General features: G+C 36.8%; 1 protein-coding gene across 2 annotated transcripts in view; it reads right to left on the minus strand.

The window, feature by feature from the left end:
• LOC127622294 (ubiquitin carboxyl-terminal hydrolase 24-like) overlaps window positions 1–17,879 on the minus strand; it is a 91,745-nt gene that overhangs the window by 47,170 nt on the left and 26,696 nt on the right. Inside the window, exons 6-17 of one of the 2 annotated variants that reach the window (XM_052096358.1) lie at window positions 17,177–17,212; window positions 16,896–16,961; window positions 12,973–13,038; window positions 12,665–12,739; window positions 10,293–10,451; window positions 10,090–10,204; window positions 6,850–6,953; window positions 3,415–3,522; window positions 3,229–3,324; window positions 2,723–2,884; window positions 625–726; window positions 1–92 (exon numbers count right to left, since the gene is read on the minus strand). The exon at window positions 1–92 is cut by the window's left edge and continues 16 nt beyond it. In XM_052096358.1, coding sequence (XP_051952318.1) covers window positions 1–92; window positions 625–726; window positions 2,723–2,884; window positions 3,229–3,324; window positions 3,415–3,522; window positions 6,850–6,953; window positions 10,090–10,204; window positions 10,293–10,451; window positions 12,665–12,739; window positions 12,973–13,038; window positions 16,896–16,961; window positions 17,177–17,212 — 1,181 coding nt within the window. The remainder of the gene's footprint in view (window positions 93–624; window positions 727–2,722; window positions 2,885–3,228; window positions 3,325–3,414; window positions 3,523–6,849; window positions 6,954–10,089; window positions 10,205–10,292; window positions 10,452–12,664; window positions 12,740–12,972; window positions 13,039–16,895; window positions 16,962–17,176; window positions 17,213–17,879) is intronic. The other variant, XM_052096356.1, reaches the window with a different exon arrangement.

Here is a 17,879-nt window from a genome sequence, read left to right on the forward strand (position 1 = left end):
TAGGTCTGTTTGATAAAGGACCGTGTGATCTCGTGAAGTTGTCTTAAGGCTGGAACCACCCACACCGTTTGAGGATTACTCTGCTGAGATGACTACAACACACATACAATGAGTAAACGATGCAGCGATGGAGCATCAAAGGATAGTTCACTCCAAAAATGAAAATTCTGAGAATAACTTAAATCGTGGCCTGTTCCTAACAAAAAGCTATAGTGTGGCTTCAAACGAGTGCACAATGTCATGACCAAAGGCACTACTGTTACAGTACTTTTATGTCATTTTTGAAGCTTAACAGCCCAAATGATGATAGAATTTTTTTTTTGGGGTGAACTAACCCATTAATAACATCAACCATATCACACACTGTGAATTTATGCCTTGGAATCTCCATCCATCCACCCAGACTTTGGTTAGTCTCTGATTTCCCAAAGTTTCAAATCGTTCAATAACAGATTGAAGCCAACAGTCAAGACAGCAAACCCTAGAAGTGCCCTTTGTAAATCACATATATCTTGGATCTTTACAGTCCTACACCATAAACCAATTGGCAATCATCAGTTTGCAAATCATATTCTGTTCTTGTGAGATTGAGTTACGATTGGTCAGTGTTGGGTCTTCTCTTACTTTAGAACGTGCTAATAAGCTTGGTTTCTTCTTGCCCCAGGAGCCAGTAAGAAAAGAGACCTGTGTCTCTCTGGGAGACTTTGAATCCTTCTGTATTTGTATCTAAAGAAATAAACTTCAATTTGTATTCAGTGAGTGCAAGTAAGAATTTAAGACAGTGTAGAGACAGCAGGTAAATGGCACCCAAATCACACCAGAGGTGGAAGCACAAAGATTGACCAAATGTGTGTGTTTGAGGTGAAGTAAACTGAAATTAGAGTGCAAAAATGTATTTTTACTGCAAGAGACAGAACAGCAACTTTAAACTCTGAGATCAGCTCTCAAAATAGCCCACTGCACAGATTCTAGATTGAGAGAAAATGTGTGTAATTGTGTTTCTATGCGAGTGTGTATTTTGTGTATTACTTTCCATAATCTTCAGTATATAGAGTGCAAAGCAGAGGGGTGGAATAAAAGTTTGAGAATCTTACTCCAACTCAAACAACCAGAAACAAGCCAGAAATGACTTTTCATAATTAAATAAATAAATAATACATATTTAATAATCAATTTCATAATTAGTATTTTTGTCTTGTTTTCCATTAAAATATCTATCCAAATAAACAAGTAAATGCCTGAAACTGAAAATAAATACTAAATATTACTTGCAAACTATAGCAGTATGTGGGACCTCTATTGTTTTTTCTGTAATAATATCCAAACATCCTAAACCCAGCGTACACGTGTGGATGCTGTATTTTGGCTTCGCTATACACAACTTATAATTTAAATGAATTTATACTGACTAATCTAAGTTCAGGGAACTCTGGGCTATCATTAATGTTATAAACTTTCGACGTATGGAGTCATGTGACAAAACAACATGGCGCCGACCACAGTTTGTCAAAACTACGTCGGTTAAGAAAGCTAATCAAGTTTTTACACTGAAACCTGTTTGAGTCAAAATATTACAGTCTCTAGTTTCATCAGATATGCCATTTTTAGCAATTTATTGCTAAGCGCCACACTTCTAAACATAATGTTAACTAATGTGTAGTTAAATGCATGTTTTCCTGAGCAATCCTTTATTTACATCACATTGAGAATCAATGGGTTCATCCAAAAGCTGAACATTTTTGCTTTCAGAGGCTTTATATGGAGTTAGGATGTAAATAAGGAGCATTTTTAAACTGTTCTGAGACCAGTGCAGACAGAAAGCACACAGGAGGTTAAGTCATTCACTAAACAGGAAGCAAGTGAGCATCCTGCAGCTAAGTGCATTCTCTCCTAAAATCTGATCAAAAGTTCAGTTTCAGGCAGCAGATGATGTTTGGACCACTCAACATGTTTGGCAGACATGGGACAAAGGTAATCAGTACATAAATTCAGAATATATAATGTAAAATATAATTTTAACATTGTTAGCAATGATTGGATGATGCTTGCCAGTACTTTGAATCAGAATTAATGATGTTAATTTCTGATGTAATGTCTGTAACATCTCAAAAACTTGAATAACCAAAACTACTGGAAACAATTTGATTATTAAAAAAAAAAAAAAAAAAACTCTTTCTATATCTTATAAAATTTCACAACTTATTCCCACTGTCCAAATATGCTGCCATAAAAAAAAATATATATATTTTAAATGTGCTTATTTATCTTTTATTTTTTATTAGGTGCTTCTAGTTACAAAACAAAAAGGGAAACGGAAAATGCACACAGCAGTCACGCTCGGGCTTCAGGAGGTTAAAACCTGTTTTAAATATTTACAAAAAGTAAGTGGTTTACACTATTCAAACACAATTCAAGATATTTTCTCTAAATACATAAAAAAAAAAAACATTTAATTTGAGAAGCTAAACTGAGTATTATGTTACACAACTTTGCTGCTTAGATATTTTTACTGTAAGACAAGACAGAAAAAAAACTTATTTTTCGCAGTTCATTCATAAAAGCAAAAAAAATACAAAAAATAAAAATATAAGAACAGATTAGACATTCAAAATCGTTGCTCCTTTACAAAGTTAAAATCTTTCAAAATGCTCATGCCATAGGGTACTGCACCCTCAGGAGGGGTAGAGTTTGGGGTATTATTCGAGCAATGGTATGAACTCACCTTCTTGATGTCCTCAATGCATTTAATGATGTAGTTCTTCTTAATGGTTTCTTTGACTGCATATGCATCGCTAAGGATGGTGAGATGCTCCTCCAGAGCCTGTTGCACTAGAGTGGTGGGCAGCGTGGGGAGATGGGCCAACTCCCACAAAACCTCCAACACCTGACAAACAGACAACACAAACCACACAGATACATTTTCACCCCATTCATACATTTTTAGTGTTCATAAAGAGATGGTCAGTTAGTTTACCAAGTATTGACTAGTGCAAGGATATTTAAAGTACCAAGAAGTCCGGTCTCTACATTTCCTTCTCAGGAAAGGTCTGAACAATAATAATTTAACTTACTGAGTCAGTTTTCAGTATGGCTATGAAACTATATAAGAAATGCACATAAGGTTGTCACATTTTAGAAATGCAGTTTAGTAGCAGCTAGGCAAATGCAAGCTGGTGTAAAGTACAACTTTCAGTTGCTACACAAAAAGTGACGGAAATAGACAAGTACCTTTCCGGTGGTCGCCTCGGAGCGAGCCTCCCTGCCGATCCGTCCAATCAGACTGAGAAGCTTCTGTCTCACGCGATCATTCTCCACCTCCCAGCTCTAAAAACACAAACAACACTGTCACAGAACAGAGCTCAAAGAGATTAAAGACTCCAAAGGTGAACATAAACAACACTGCAGTGATCTTACTCTCTGTATGAGGACAAAGAGGTGGCTGAGCTGGTCGAAGTTGAACTTGACGGCAGCGGCTGCGATGATTGTGTGGATGTTTTCAATCACAGTGGACGACTGACCAGCCTGGATTAAAAACAGCACACATAGAGTTAGAGGACACACATACTGTATATACCCAAATTCTAGAAAAAATAAAAATAATATAAATACAATGGCCCCAAATAGTATTTGCCACTTTTGGAGACTGAATGTATGAATGGCACTGCATTAGATACAAAACGGTAACTAAATAACTTTGAGTCATGCTTGCAATTACTTTCAACTTATTGATCTCAAAGTAATTTTTAGTCGATGTACTAAGTCAGTATCCCTTAACTTCACACAGGTGTCCTATCCATGGTGGTGTTCAAGTAATGTTTGACAACCAGAAAGTGTCCAAATACAATTTTGTCTAATATTTTAACAGTAAATCGATTGCTTAAAAATGTTATAGCAAACCTTTTTTTTGTTAAATATTTTTCTTGAAATATTTTTAATAAATTCCACTTGGTTTAATATTTTGTAACCAATACAATCACATGCATGCATTAAGTGTGGCTTTAGTGTTTAACCCTTTAAGTTCTGAAGATGATTTTAAAAATTTCCTTTTTCAGAGGCATGACAAAAGTTAAAGGCTTAACAACAATAACAACAACAACAACAACAAAAACAACAACAACAACACCACCAAAGAGGGTCAATTGTTTGGTATTATTTTAAAGAAAACTTTAAAATTATTTATTGATAAATTATGAGATTCTCAGACTAAGAATTTTATTTTTAAGCCTTTAATTTTTAATCCCAAAAAACTTGAGCCAAAAAATTTCTTTTTTCTGGTTTGTCATTATATATCTCAGGGTGTAAATAAGGTAGCTCCGAAAGACTTTTGTTTTGTTCCCAATCATATCACCTGTAATGGAGTGAAATATTGTGTTGATGCAACAAGGCAATCAAAAGTTAGAATTTACAAAACTAATTTATCTTAGTGTCCAAAAACGTTTCCAAGTGTCCAAAAACCTCTCCAAACAAATAAAACATAATAATTGTATATATAAACCAATTACACATGTAAATACAACAATAACTAAAAGGTATGCTCTCCTTCCAAAGCATGCAGGCATGAGAAATGAGATCTCATAGAGTTCCATACTGTGTCATTTGAGTCATCATTGAATCTATGTCATGTACTTGGTGACATTTGGTGGCCATAATGTATGTAATTATGAGTGGATGATCCTCTCTTCCCATATTTATATAACTTCCACCTCTAGTTGCAGCAATCTGAATCCTAATATGATTGGTTTAGCATTCAATTGCAATGGACAACATACTACATTCATTTCCGAGGAAAGCGAATGTGTTTTTAGCATTATACGGTTTGTGCATATTGTGCTTCGTGTTGATTATCTAATGATCTATTAGGGTTGCTCTGATACCAAAATTTTGGCTTTGGTACGATACCAGCCCTGGTACCTAGGTATCGATACTAACTCAAGATTTTGATTAAATGACACAGAAAATTATTGACAAAAAAGTACTGCACAAAGTCTTATAGAAAAGTCATAATTTTTATCTATAGGTAACATTCCATATTAAATGTTTTAATTAAATGTTCGAATTGTGTTTAAATTAATCAATGAAAATATTTTAATCAATTAAAATCAAATGAAAATATAATGCTTAACAATAATAATATATAATTAATTTTGGTAAAAAGAAAAAGATGCACAATAGTAATATTTTCTGTCATAATGTCTTAAATTTCGTAATCGGTTGAATAGAGCTCTCTCTTCAGGGGGGACTTTTATTTTGAAATATCTTTGAAATTCCTCCTGTATGTAAAGCATTTGTTATATCAAGCTTCCCGCGACTTGTGAGCTGAAATCTCAGAGCTGCATTGGTGAAAGAGTTCATTTGAGAGTTCACAGCCGTTTAAACACTAAACCCACTGATCTTTGGCTCTGCAGGTCGATACTATTGGACAAACTGCATAAAAATCAAGCATTAGTAGTTTGTGTTGCGTTTACGTTTGTGTGCTCAAACGAGTGCCTGTGTGCGTGTGAAGGAGATGACAGAGCAGAGAGGTGCCCCTTATACGGTGGCGCACAGCGGATGTGACTATATTATTTAATTAAATGACATCCTTCTGCTGTTTAATGATCACACTTGGCCATACAGAGGCTTTTTTATTATTATTTTCAAATGGTCTTTGATTTCTCACATTTCTCAAAAATCTCACATTACATTACATTTAGCTAATGGCAGCATACTTTAACATGGTACCAAAATTAACAAGACGATATTGTACCATTTACATTTTATTTTTGGAATCGGGATATTTTGTTAGTACCGTATACCGTGCAACCCTATGATCTATACATCTGATTACATTGTGTGTGGGCTCATTTTAACTGGAATTCCCTCCAAGTAACTGTATATATTTTATGTTCTGTTTATTTTTTGTGAAGTTATCAGCAAAATACCAAAATGACTTATAAGCAATACCAGTTTACATGTAACATGTTTGACTAAGACATGTAATTAGTTATTACTCACTATATTTTTGTCTGCGAGTAAAACAAATAGGCTTGTTATATTTTAATCTTTGAGAGCTTTTCAAGGACATATGGCTATTTGATCAGTTTCTCAGATGTTTTTACCGATTACCGATTATATAGTGCAAAATTGTTAATAAATTATCAAAATGGAACACTTCGGATTTGTCTGCAAATTTCAAAGCACTTGTTCAGTTTTGGTCATAATGCCTACGTGCATTGCAAAGTACTGCTTCTTAGCTTTAAAACAATATTTTGTGTTGGTGAAGACTGTAGTTATTAACATTTTGATAATTTTTTTCAGCGGGCTTAAAATCCAACTTTAAAGGGTTAATACTTGTAAATTATCTTTTTTTTTCTTGAGATTATCCAAGAAACACATATCCAAGAAGATTTGTTAAGATGACAGGAAAACAAGAATTAGTGTCTTCTGTGGGCTAGCAAATCTCTTTCGTGCTGCTATGAACTTTAAACAGCTTCAGCTCCACACCGGGATTGTGATGAAGCAATATCAGAAGTGTGTAGCTTCCCTGATACACTTACATCAGTTAGATGTCTATTTGAGGTGTGTGTTTACATCTGGAAGACTTTTAACATTGTTTACTCATCTGCAATACATCTACAAGATGTACTGTATGTCAATAAGTATGGCAATGAGACATTCAGCAAATGTCTTTGAGATATTTATGATTTAGAGTGTTTGTAAATCTGAACTTAAGATATTTAGATAATTAGATTGTGATGCTTTCCAGATGAAAATATCTAAAATAGATATCTCGGAGATGTACGTCTGCTTTCTGGGTTGAAGTTAAAAGGGAACAATGATCTGATGAATATCTAGAAAAACAGAGCTCACCTGTATTTTCCATATTTTGGAGAGTTCATCCAATGAGAGCTTACTGCCCAACAGTTCAATGATTCCCTTAATTCGGTCACAGTACTGAGCCTGGTCAATGTTTCCTACAAGCACAGGAAGAGAGAAACAGGAATTAAGAGAGAAAGTGAGGAAAGAGAAAGTCGTCAAAGAGGCATATTGTGTTTTTTTAAAAAAGAGGGTTAAAAAAAAAAAAAACAGCAAAAAGAGAAAATTTGCAATGAGAAAAAAAAAAGACCTTAAAATGGAAAGGAGCAAAAGAGAAAGTGAGGGGTGAGAAGAGAGAGAAAGTGACAAGAAACATGCAAATGGAACAAAGGAAAGACAATGAGGCAGTGTCAAAAAAGAGAATTTAGTAAAGAGATGACACAAATGAGTGGGAGAGGTGAAAGGCAATCACTTCAAGCACAAAGCGACAGTTTGAGATTCTGGCTAATAAGCACATAGATGCTCACTCAGTACAAGAGTGCGTGCATCCACATAAGGAAGTTTCTATGCTGCCTTAGTAGGGCCGTATGATTTCTTTAATGTGGAAAACATGGATGGAATTGCAGAATCAAAACATAAAATGGAATTAATAATGAAATGCGGAGTGTCAAGTAATTTATATAAAATAAATGCAAAATTATTTTAATTAAAATCATAATATGTCCTAGAGTGATTAATAAACAATAAAAGGCTGAGATTCAATTCAATAAATGTACAGTCCGCATGTGCTGCATGCCTCAAAGTGAACGTGTGAAACCTGTTGCTGATCCACTGCAGGGCTCGACAATAAGGACTGCCCAATGGCCCAGGGCCAGTGTGAGAGAGATTCGGGACAGCTGCTAGGACTTACACTTTCCTGATCGGGCCAGTGCTGCATTTATAAAATTAGTGCAAGCAGACAACAAGCAAGAGCACAAAAAAAAAAAAAGCGAACCAAACATTCTAACCGAGCACGTTTATATTTAGCTTGTAAATACACGTGAGCACATAATATACTGGGTGCTCCGTCACAGTTGCGTGACCGCACAAGAGCACGCAGAACTTGAGCATGCTCTCCTAGAACTGTCCTTGGTCTTTACCAAGTGTCTTAGCAGCATCAATTACCAATGTGTAGAAAATTGCAAAAAATTTTGGATCGAGATTGCACATCTTGCGCAACATTTCATTAATTAATTGGACTGTAAATCCATCTCTCTCCACACTGCACACTCGAAATGGACAGTGCGCAATTATTGTTCCCACGGTAAAAAAAGGGCATTTCTCTTATTAACTCGAAATGCTAATGCCATTAGATATGAAAAGAAGCAAAATCACTATAGCCATTATTATTTTCAGAGCTGTTGATTTAAAACTGTCTACTTCATATCATCCTCATAACACATCTGTTATATTTCTCATTTCTGGACTGTACAGGTATTTTCTTTCTGTGCTTTGTGTATCAATCAGTGTTGGTCTTGTTTGGGTTGTATAACTTCATGCTTATATCTACATTCTTAATTCATCGATTAGGCCTAAAATCTAACTACTGTATATTACTCGTCATAACAGATTAAGTAGCATGGTCTCCTATCTCATGGATTCATATGTTTATTACATTAAGCCAGCAATCAAATCTTCAATCAATCACAAAATCTTTGATTGTTATGAAAACACTACACATGGCCCAGAACTTGACAGAATGACTAACCGGTTGACCAAAAACCAATTATTTGCTCAACGTAACTCTTTGCTTAAAAGATACAAGCTTCCCTCGGTCTAGCATGATAACCATGCTAAACAGACATGTTCTTTTGAACTACATGTGACGCTCTCTCCGAACTTCTCAAACCATTCAAAAGATATCACTCCCATATACTGTATATCAGAACAACATTTAGCCAAAACCTGCAAACAGAAATTATTTGTAATAAGCCCTGCAACTATTCAGTATACAATACAAAGATCTCAGGTACAATATAACATCAACTCGAACACTGGTCCACCTGGGAATCGAATCCACAACATAGCAAACTATAAATCAATGCTATAACCACACTAAGCCACTCAGTTGACATGCACATTGAGTGGCAAAGTGTGGGTTATCCTTTGAACTATAGGTGGCGCTGTCTCCAAACTGCTCAAGTATCATCAGGACATGATGTTGATTATGCATACCAATTTTATTTGAAATCCGACAATGTACAGTATTTAAAAAAATATAATTTTTTTTTTAAATGTCAATATGTTGGAGAGGCAGTATGGACGATATGGGAAAAAATTGTATCGTTGAAGTCCGTATGACCTAAGGAATTCACAGACACCGTTTTAGGACATATAGTTTAAAAGTTACAGGTAAAAAAGCTATTTTTCATAATTCTTTACCCATGTGTGGCATTGTCACAAAACACGGCATGTGCCCTCAGACCATGGTCCTCAGTGCTTGGCCCCTAATAATATAAAGGGATACAATAGGTGCCATAGCACCTTCAATGCTTGGCCCCTAATTATTAAATACAATTTTAATTACATTAAGTAATATCTCACAAGCAAAAGTGCTGTTGAACTGAATAAAAGTTTCCATCAATCCATTCATATCGCTGTTTCCAGCACTGTATTTGACCAAAAATAAATAATTATTAAATAACTGTAATGTTTTAGATTGAGCAGGGAATAAGGAGGCCGTGAGAAGGGTGTTTTTAATATCGGCACCCGTATTGAGAGATCACAGCCTTTATATTGCCACAAAGTGTAGCATGCCCGATGCGCCAGTAAGCAGATAGTTTCGGCATTGAGCCTATTTTTTGTGACAGTGCTCACCCTGAACGGCATTGTCGTTGAAGCAACAACTTACATTATTCGGATTTGCAATTCCACAACGATATAAAAAATTATAATTTATGACCTTATGAAAGATCATATTTGCTGTAGGAACCTAGATATAACTTTCTTTTTGCACACAGTGGCAGATCTGTCTCACTGAAGAGACAGCCACTGTAAAGCCCACGGAAAGCCCAACAGGACTGCGTTGCTCATGCCCCGCTCAAAAGAGTGTGTGAATGAGGCTTTTGATACTATACTTTTAAGACTCCTATATGTTAATAACCTTTATAGTGGTCATTAAAAAGCAATAAAATCCTTCTTTTCCATGATATTTCCCTCTTAAGGTAAGGAGGTCAAGGAAATAAGAATAATAAGCACTGGGATCAATATCAGTTGAACTGTGCATATGTTGAACTGGACAAGGGATCGTCTTACCTTCCAAAGCTATTGAGAGGACTGAGTTTTCTACCAGCCAGTCCAGGAGTCTGTCTGTGTCAATGGCGTTCTTCACAGTCTTGGAAACTGTACTTTCCTCAATGAGTTTAGTGACCTAACAGAGCACAGATCAGTCAACATAAGGGAATAAAGAAACAAGACATTTAAGCTCCACTGCTTAAATTGTGGAAAGAAGGTTAAACCTCTTTAAGGGAGTTCATCTTGGCACTGAAGTGGGGGGTTTTGAGCATTCGGAGGAGGATGTCCAGCCGAAGGTCATCCACAACGTTAACCAGCTCCCGCTGGAATCGCATGCACAGGAGCTTAATGGCTGACAAGAGCTCTGGAATACTCACCAAACGCTTTGAGAGAAACAAGACATAAATACACAGAGAGAAATGGTGAGTCCAAGGAGAGTCATTAGCCGCGTTTCCACTATCTGGCAAAATGAGGGCATGCTAGTGCAAGCCAGGGCCAGTTGAGTTCCAACTGTCACTTCCATGGCTTCATCGTGCCTCCTCGGGGCTAATGGCCCGCTAATTACGCTTGGGCCAAAGAAGGCCAACTGGGAATTTAGAGGTGGGGTCAATGTCCAAATTGCCAGGTTGTGTATCCAGCGCACAACAGTACAGATTCGGGGAGAAAAAAAAAGGTAAAATTAAGGGTACAGTACAAATCTGTTAAAATGCACAATGGATAAAGCATTGCTCAAAGGAACGTGGAGATCATTGACAGTGTGCTGGGACATCATCCCGCAGTTAGTGGAGAGACGACTCGGGACACCATGGCAGTTAAATTCGGTTCTAGCTACAGATCTTGCTAGCTAGCTAATGTTTACAAATGATATGATCTAAATTTTCTAGACCAGTGGTTCTCAAACTGCAGTACGTGTAACACCAGTGGTATGCAGAGTGCCGTCAGGTGGTATGCAGCAAAATCTAGGATATTTACATAAAATTTGATTTTATTAAATGTTTTCCATGATTAATTTCTAATGTATGATTACACTTGTAATATATCTCTAATATAGCCCACCTTTTTTTTTTTTTTTTTTTACATCGACAGTGCAGGAGGTAACGTTCTTGTTACATTACAATGTTGTACAACATTAGTTCTTGCAGAAAACAGAACAGCAAATACTGATGCGAATGAGTAAAGATATCATTCCGTTTATTTTACACATTCTCAGAATTCCTTAAAGTCTATGATCTTAAATAGTGCTTTTGACTCTAAGACACTGGGTTGTATTTGGCTGTATTTTGTTTTTGATTTCATTGGAAGATTGCTCAGATGACGGACAGCGAAATGGAGTGCACGTCTGACAGCTGTGCGCAAGGAAGCGCTGTGTGACGAACACTGCCGCTATGTCACCTATGGCTGAGTACGCCTATGACTTGAGGGAAGGAAAATACTTAGTTTGACAAGTTTTAAAGTTAACGACTGGTAAGGGCATGATTCAGAGTAAAATGAACCTCAGATAGCTTACTGCAGCTGCTGTTTTCATAGATCACATGCACATTATCACATATTTTTAAGGGTGATTCTAGCTGCATGATTTAATGGGAGCTGATATGAAAAAAAGGGCATCTAAGCAATGCCTAAGCTCCAAATTTTTAAATATATATAGTTGTTTGTTTGAACTGGATTGCAAAACTTCTAAATGTTAATATTGCACGTTTGATTTTAGAAACACGCTTGCAGATTGTGTAAACTACAGGAATATTGCTATGCATCAAATATGGTATTGTGTAGGTTGCTCAATATTTAAGACTAGGTTAAAAATGTATATTTTCTGAATGCTGAAAAAATAAATCTTGGCCTGTCTGAGAAGCACTACTCTAGATAACTAGTTAACATGATACCTCAGCTTGAGCTTGATCGGGAATGTGTAATGTTGGCACCAGGGTGCTGGTTAAGGGTGGGTTTTAGGGCAACGCTGTGGAGCTATTCGCCTGATGGTGGAGACGCATATTGATTTTGGTCTCACCGCTCGAGGTCCGAGGCTATTGGACCCATCTGGTCAGTTGATAGCCCTGGCCCGATAGTGGAAAATTGGCTAAAGAGAGCATTTATATACACAATCTTACACTGATTATGCTTAATACGATGAGTGTGTAAGGTCATATAATTGGTTTTCAATTATTGAAGAAAAGTCATTAACAGTTGTAGCAAGAAATGGCTGGTATGCACAGATTTTTGCCCATTACTGTGGTTTTGCATTGCACCATTGTCTTGGGGATTATTCACTGAGCACATGTGTTGTTCCCTTTCAAGATTATTGCATTGTAGCATTTTTTTTGTGCATGTACAGGCACTCATGATTGGAAAGCATGGAAAAAAGTGTGTAAGGACCTGTTTACAACATGTTTAATGCTAATAAATGACACAAAAGTTGACAAATTTGATGCTAGAAAACAAAAACGTCAAACTATGTTTTCAAACTTTGGGTGCTGGGGTTCACAGGGATGCTAAAAAGTCTCAAATATTCAGTTTTGGTGTGAACATGCTTAATGCAGAGAAACTCTCTCCCAAACCAGTTTAAATATGAATGTGTACAGCAGTGCAGATGCCTTACCTTGTCTTTCAGGTCTTTTTCCTCCAGGTTCTGCACATATGTGATCATCTTATGTATGACCGGGTCCAGCATGGGCTACAGAATACAACATAACCAACCAATCACCATTTAAACTACCGCAGGTCACATAAGAATATGCACAATTTCTCCAGAAATAACGGTTCTAAATCTTTAACACCAATAAAACATGTTGATTCTGACTTTCCCTTTATGCTTCAGCAATTAACACCAGGTGAAACTGATGGATTGCAGACAGGCAGCAAATGTAACAGATAAGGTGAGAATAGATAAATAATGGCAACACTCACCTGCACAAGGCCGGAGTTGAGGTATTCTGCGCACACACCGAGCGGCTGAACCAGAGCAGATACACACTGAGCAAACACACATACACACAAATATTTAACTACAACCTCTTTTCGTACATTGGCTGATGATGTACATCATTGGTTTTCAACTGGTTTTGTAAATGCATAACTACAGAAGTGTGGTTTAAAAGACTTGTATGCAAACATGTTTTTATATGAATTGTGGGTCACATTTTCTTTCACATTTCATAATGTTGTTCATGTTTTTTGAGGAACAGGGCATGTCATGCAACCTGTGCATGTTGGCATCTGCCTAATTTGACTAGCTTCAACCAAGTGACACCAAAATACATAGAATATGATTACATGTGTGGCATTTGATGTCAACAAGAGAAGATATGGAAAGTGTTTTCTTGGCCATTTTAAAAGTCGATAAACCGGTTTATTTTTCTACCCTAATTATGCACGATTATATGGCATTTTAATAAATTGCATTTAGCATTGTATTTGCGTTGCTATACATTACCTTATCAGAGCAGTCCTGTAACCTATTTTTGAGATACGGCTAGTCAATGAAAATCGTTTAATGCTAATATGAATACAATGCAAAGACAGCAAATGTGATGTACACAAAATTGCTAAAATGCAACATAAAATATTATATTGTTTAAATGAATATTTATGGGAAAAAAAAAAATTTTATTTTATTATTCTTTCATAAGGCTGTTGGTCAATTTTGGAACTGACACAGGGAGAAGCCGACACCTATCAGCCAATGCCAATAATCTCAAAATGGTTTGATTAATAATCGATTCACTGCTCAAGCTGATATATTGGTCTATCATTAGATGTAAAGGACAAATAATATTGCTTCCTGCATAGAAATAAGTGCAGTTCAGCCTCTTAATGTCTACACAGAGCCACTTGATAAAAACACTTAGCCATTACTACAAAGTCAGGGATTTAAACAACATTTATACAACATCCTGGGGGTCTCTCTCTCTTGTCAGTGCTGTATGCCAGCAGACACACAGCACTGATGAATCACTCCTCTGTACAGCATCAAATGACTTCTCTTCTATTGGAGAGTGTGAATGAATCAGTCTAGTCAGTGAAGTCTCTTGTTTTCTCACTTTAATGACACTTAAATTGTTCCTGAAGCCTGAGAAACCTTACATGGTTTAGAGCAAAACATAGCTGGTGACCATCGAGCAGAGATGTCTTTACATGGCCACAGCAGGTTGTATGTATCGCCTCCAACTTCCTGTTCCTGTGTTAAGGCCATTAATATGCAAATCCTAAATCAAAGCATCTTTTCCCTGTCGCCAGCTCTATCTTTCAGTCATGACATCCCCAACATGCTAATGCCCACCTTCAAAAGACAAGCAGGCGGAACCAAAAACAATGCGGCTTCACAGCTCCCAGACAAGGGGGAGCATTTACACACTTGTATTAAGGGGGAGCATTATGGAAGTTTATTAATGGCAAATGTCTTTGAAAAACAAAAAGCTCACTGAATTGCAATAACTGAATATTAAACACATTGTATTAACAGTGCTGGCATTTTTGGGGGATGCAATTTCATATAGTTGTATATTTAATCTGTGAATATTTAAATTGAAAACAATTCACAAAATGTGGTCATTAAAAACGTAATAATAAACAGTCACTGGGTCTGCGCCAACATACCTAAAATCATTTCTGCAGAAGCCTGCGTTCGGCTAAGGAACGTCGCCTTGTTGTACCAACACAAAGAGGAACCAAAACACGTTCTTGGACTTTCAGTTTCATCATACCATGTTGGTGGAATAACCTTCCCAACTCCATCCGTCAAGCTGACTCACTCTCTGTCTTAAAAAAAACGGCTAAAAACACATCTTTTCCATGAGCATTTAACTAGTCAGTCACTTAAAAAAAAAAAAAAAAAAAACAAAACAAAAAAAAATAATCTTGTCTCCACGGTCTCCTTAAGATGATTCGCTTATGCTCCTCTTTGGATAAAAGTGTCTGCCAAATGAATAAATACAAATGTAAATATTCACCATCCAAATTTCAGTTTCAATCTCCGATTTTTTTTTTAACATTTATTATTTGATATGTATTATTCGGTCCACTATATTTTGCATCAACACCCTATTTATACACCACCAAGTTGTGAAGCCTAGTAGCAGGGCTTTTCCTGCAATGCCAGGATGTACAAGGTTTAATTTCCAACCAAATTTTGACGACTGAAATTTTATAAGCGAATTTGCAAAGCAAAATAAAATGCAAAAAATAGAGACAAAATGATATGCAAAATGTTTACAACTGAAATATTCACTGCCTAAATGTGCAACCATTTTCATCCCCCAAAAATGCAAGAACTGTTAATGCAACGCATATATTTTTCTATTAGTGCAATTCAGTGTGCTTATTTCCACTCTGGACCATGTTTTCATTAAGGATATCTCTATATTTTGCTGCATTCAGCTTTCCTTCATCCCTGACCAGTCCCCCAGTCCCGGCCACTGAAAAACACCCCAACAGCATGATGCTACCACCACTATGATTCACCGTCGGGTTGGCAATTAGCAGGTTTCCTCCAGATTTGACGCTTGGAAACGAGGTCAAACAGTTCAATCTTCGTTTCATCTTGTTTCTCACAGTCTGAGAGTCCTTTAGGTGCATTTTTGCGTACCTTTCACTGAGAAGAAGCTTCCATCTCGCCACTCTGCCATAAAGCCCAGATCAGTGGAGTGTTGCATGGATGGTTGTCCTTCAACAAGTTTCTCCCATCTCCACACATGATCTCTGGAGCTCAACTCAAGTGACCATTGGGTTCTTGGTCACCTCTCTGAACAAGGCCCTTCTCCCCCGATTGCTCAGTTTGGCAGGGTGGTCAGCTCTAGGAAGAGTCATAATTGTTCCAACTTCTTCCATTTAAGAATTATGGAGGCCACTGTGCTCTTGGGAACCTTCAACGCAGCTGAAATGTTTTGTATCCTGCCCCAGATCTGTGCCTCGACACAATCCTGTCTCTGAGCTCTGCAGGCAGTTCATTTGATCTCATGGCTTGGTTTTTGCTCTGATAAGCATCATCAGAGACTTTTTATTAGGCAGGTGTGTGCCTTTCCAAATCAAATCAATTGAATTTGTCACCAGTGGACTTTCAAGTGTCAGCAAAGGGTCTGAATACTTATGTCAATGTGATATTTCAGTTTTTTTCTTTTTAATAAATGTGCTAAATTATCAGAAATCTAGATTTTGCTTTGTCATTATGGGGTATGCAGCATTTTAGTCTAAGAATGCAACATAACAAAATGTGAAATAAATGAAGGTGTCTGAATACTTTCTGAATACACTGTATCTATAAAACATTAGTAGTTGGTGAGTTAGGGTTGTATGGTACAATTCTTTGACATTTTCCCACTAAATCAAGTTTTTCAGATGACCCCATTACCTACCTGTAAGTGTTTGGCAAGAAAATGGTGGTTCAAATAATTTCTGCAAGTATGTGTGTTAATAAATGGTCTTTTGTTTTTCCAGCAATAGAAATGAATGTGTCATCTCATTTTCTCTCTTTCTTACTCTCTGCTGTGTGTAGGATGCTCTCTGGGATGGTGATAAATGCAACCGGAGCTCTTTAGCACATGCACAATAATAGAATATCTGCCCTCGTTCAACTCTCGCTCTCGCTCTCTCTCTCTCTCTCTCTCTCTCTCTCTGCTTCAACATCTTACTCATTCTGCTTCTCTTCTTCCAAACACTCTATTGCTTCACGTCTCTCTACATCTGATGGCAAATTAATTATAATCTTTATAATTGGGATATATGTAACCTGTTCAAAACCAACATAAACCTTTACATTTAGTAAGTGATGTAGTGGTTAAGTAACAGTTTTTATTCTGTCTGTTCATTGCATGTATTAGAGTGCACATTCTTACCCCTATCTCTATCTCGTCCTGGTTAAGCTTGCATTGAATTGCTGTAAAGCCTCCCATTTCTCCAAACTGCAGATAAAAGCAAGAGTCAAACAGAGACATTGATCGCAGGACAGATTTTGTCAGTTGGGGCAATGAGAGGCAAGTAAGGGATATTGTACAGCCAGTCGGTCATTATTACAAAACAAACAACGGCAGGTGATGAGGGTTTTGTATCACCACAAAGGGGTTAAATAGCAATTATGTGAATAAATGGACATGAAAAATTTATTTGAGGAACTAACCCGATTCACAAGATCCACCAGCCAGCCATGAGGCTCCTGTCCAATCAAAACAAAAAGATAGATTATGGCCAGTTAAAATTACTACTGCACATTCTGAAATGTAAGAATTTGGTTCCTTATGCAGTCTCTTCATTCATTGCAAAAGATCCCATTTTATATAAGAGAATATGCGGAGAATATTTAACAATGTAAAACTCATTTAATTATTAAATATATTTCTCTTTATTGCTCTGCAGTTAACATGTCTCTTCCTAGTACAAATACACAAACACTAAACAATGTTATTGACACAAAAACTAGAGGTCGACGATATGTTTTTTTTTTTAAATGGCCAATATTGATATCCAGAGAGCAGGGTGGCCGATAGGCCATTATAACTAGGGGTGCACCGATCGATCGGCCACCGATAGAAACCGTCCAATATTCAGTAGTAATTCTGACTCCCTGCACTGTAAACACAGAGAGGATAAAAAGACTGCAAATGGGTTAAAAAACAAAACAAACATGCGAATACATAAGAGTATATGTGATGTAACACGAGTCGTGACAATCAGACATTGTGTTGAGCGATAGAGACTGTTTGAGAGATCATGAACACTTTCAGCTTCACTCTCTTTAACATGAGGGCTCTCGGTGTCAATCAAACATGCACACTCTCCAGGTGCTCTCAATATCTCATCATCAGTCACTCATCCCAGCGCTA

Source organism: Xyrauchen texanus, chromosome 28 (genome assembly GCF_025860055.1).
Source record: "Xyrauchen texanus isolate HMW12.3.18 chromosome 28, RBS_HiC_50CHRs, whole genome shotgun sequence".
Taxonomy (NCBI): domain Eukaryota; kingdom Metazoa; phylum Chordata; class Actinopteri; order Cypriniformes; family Catostomidae; genus Xyrauchen; species Xyrauchen texanus.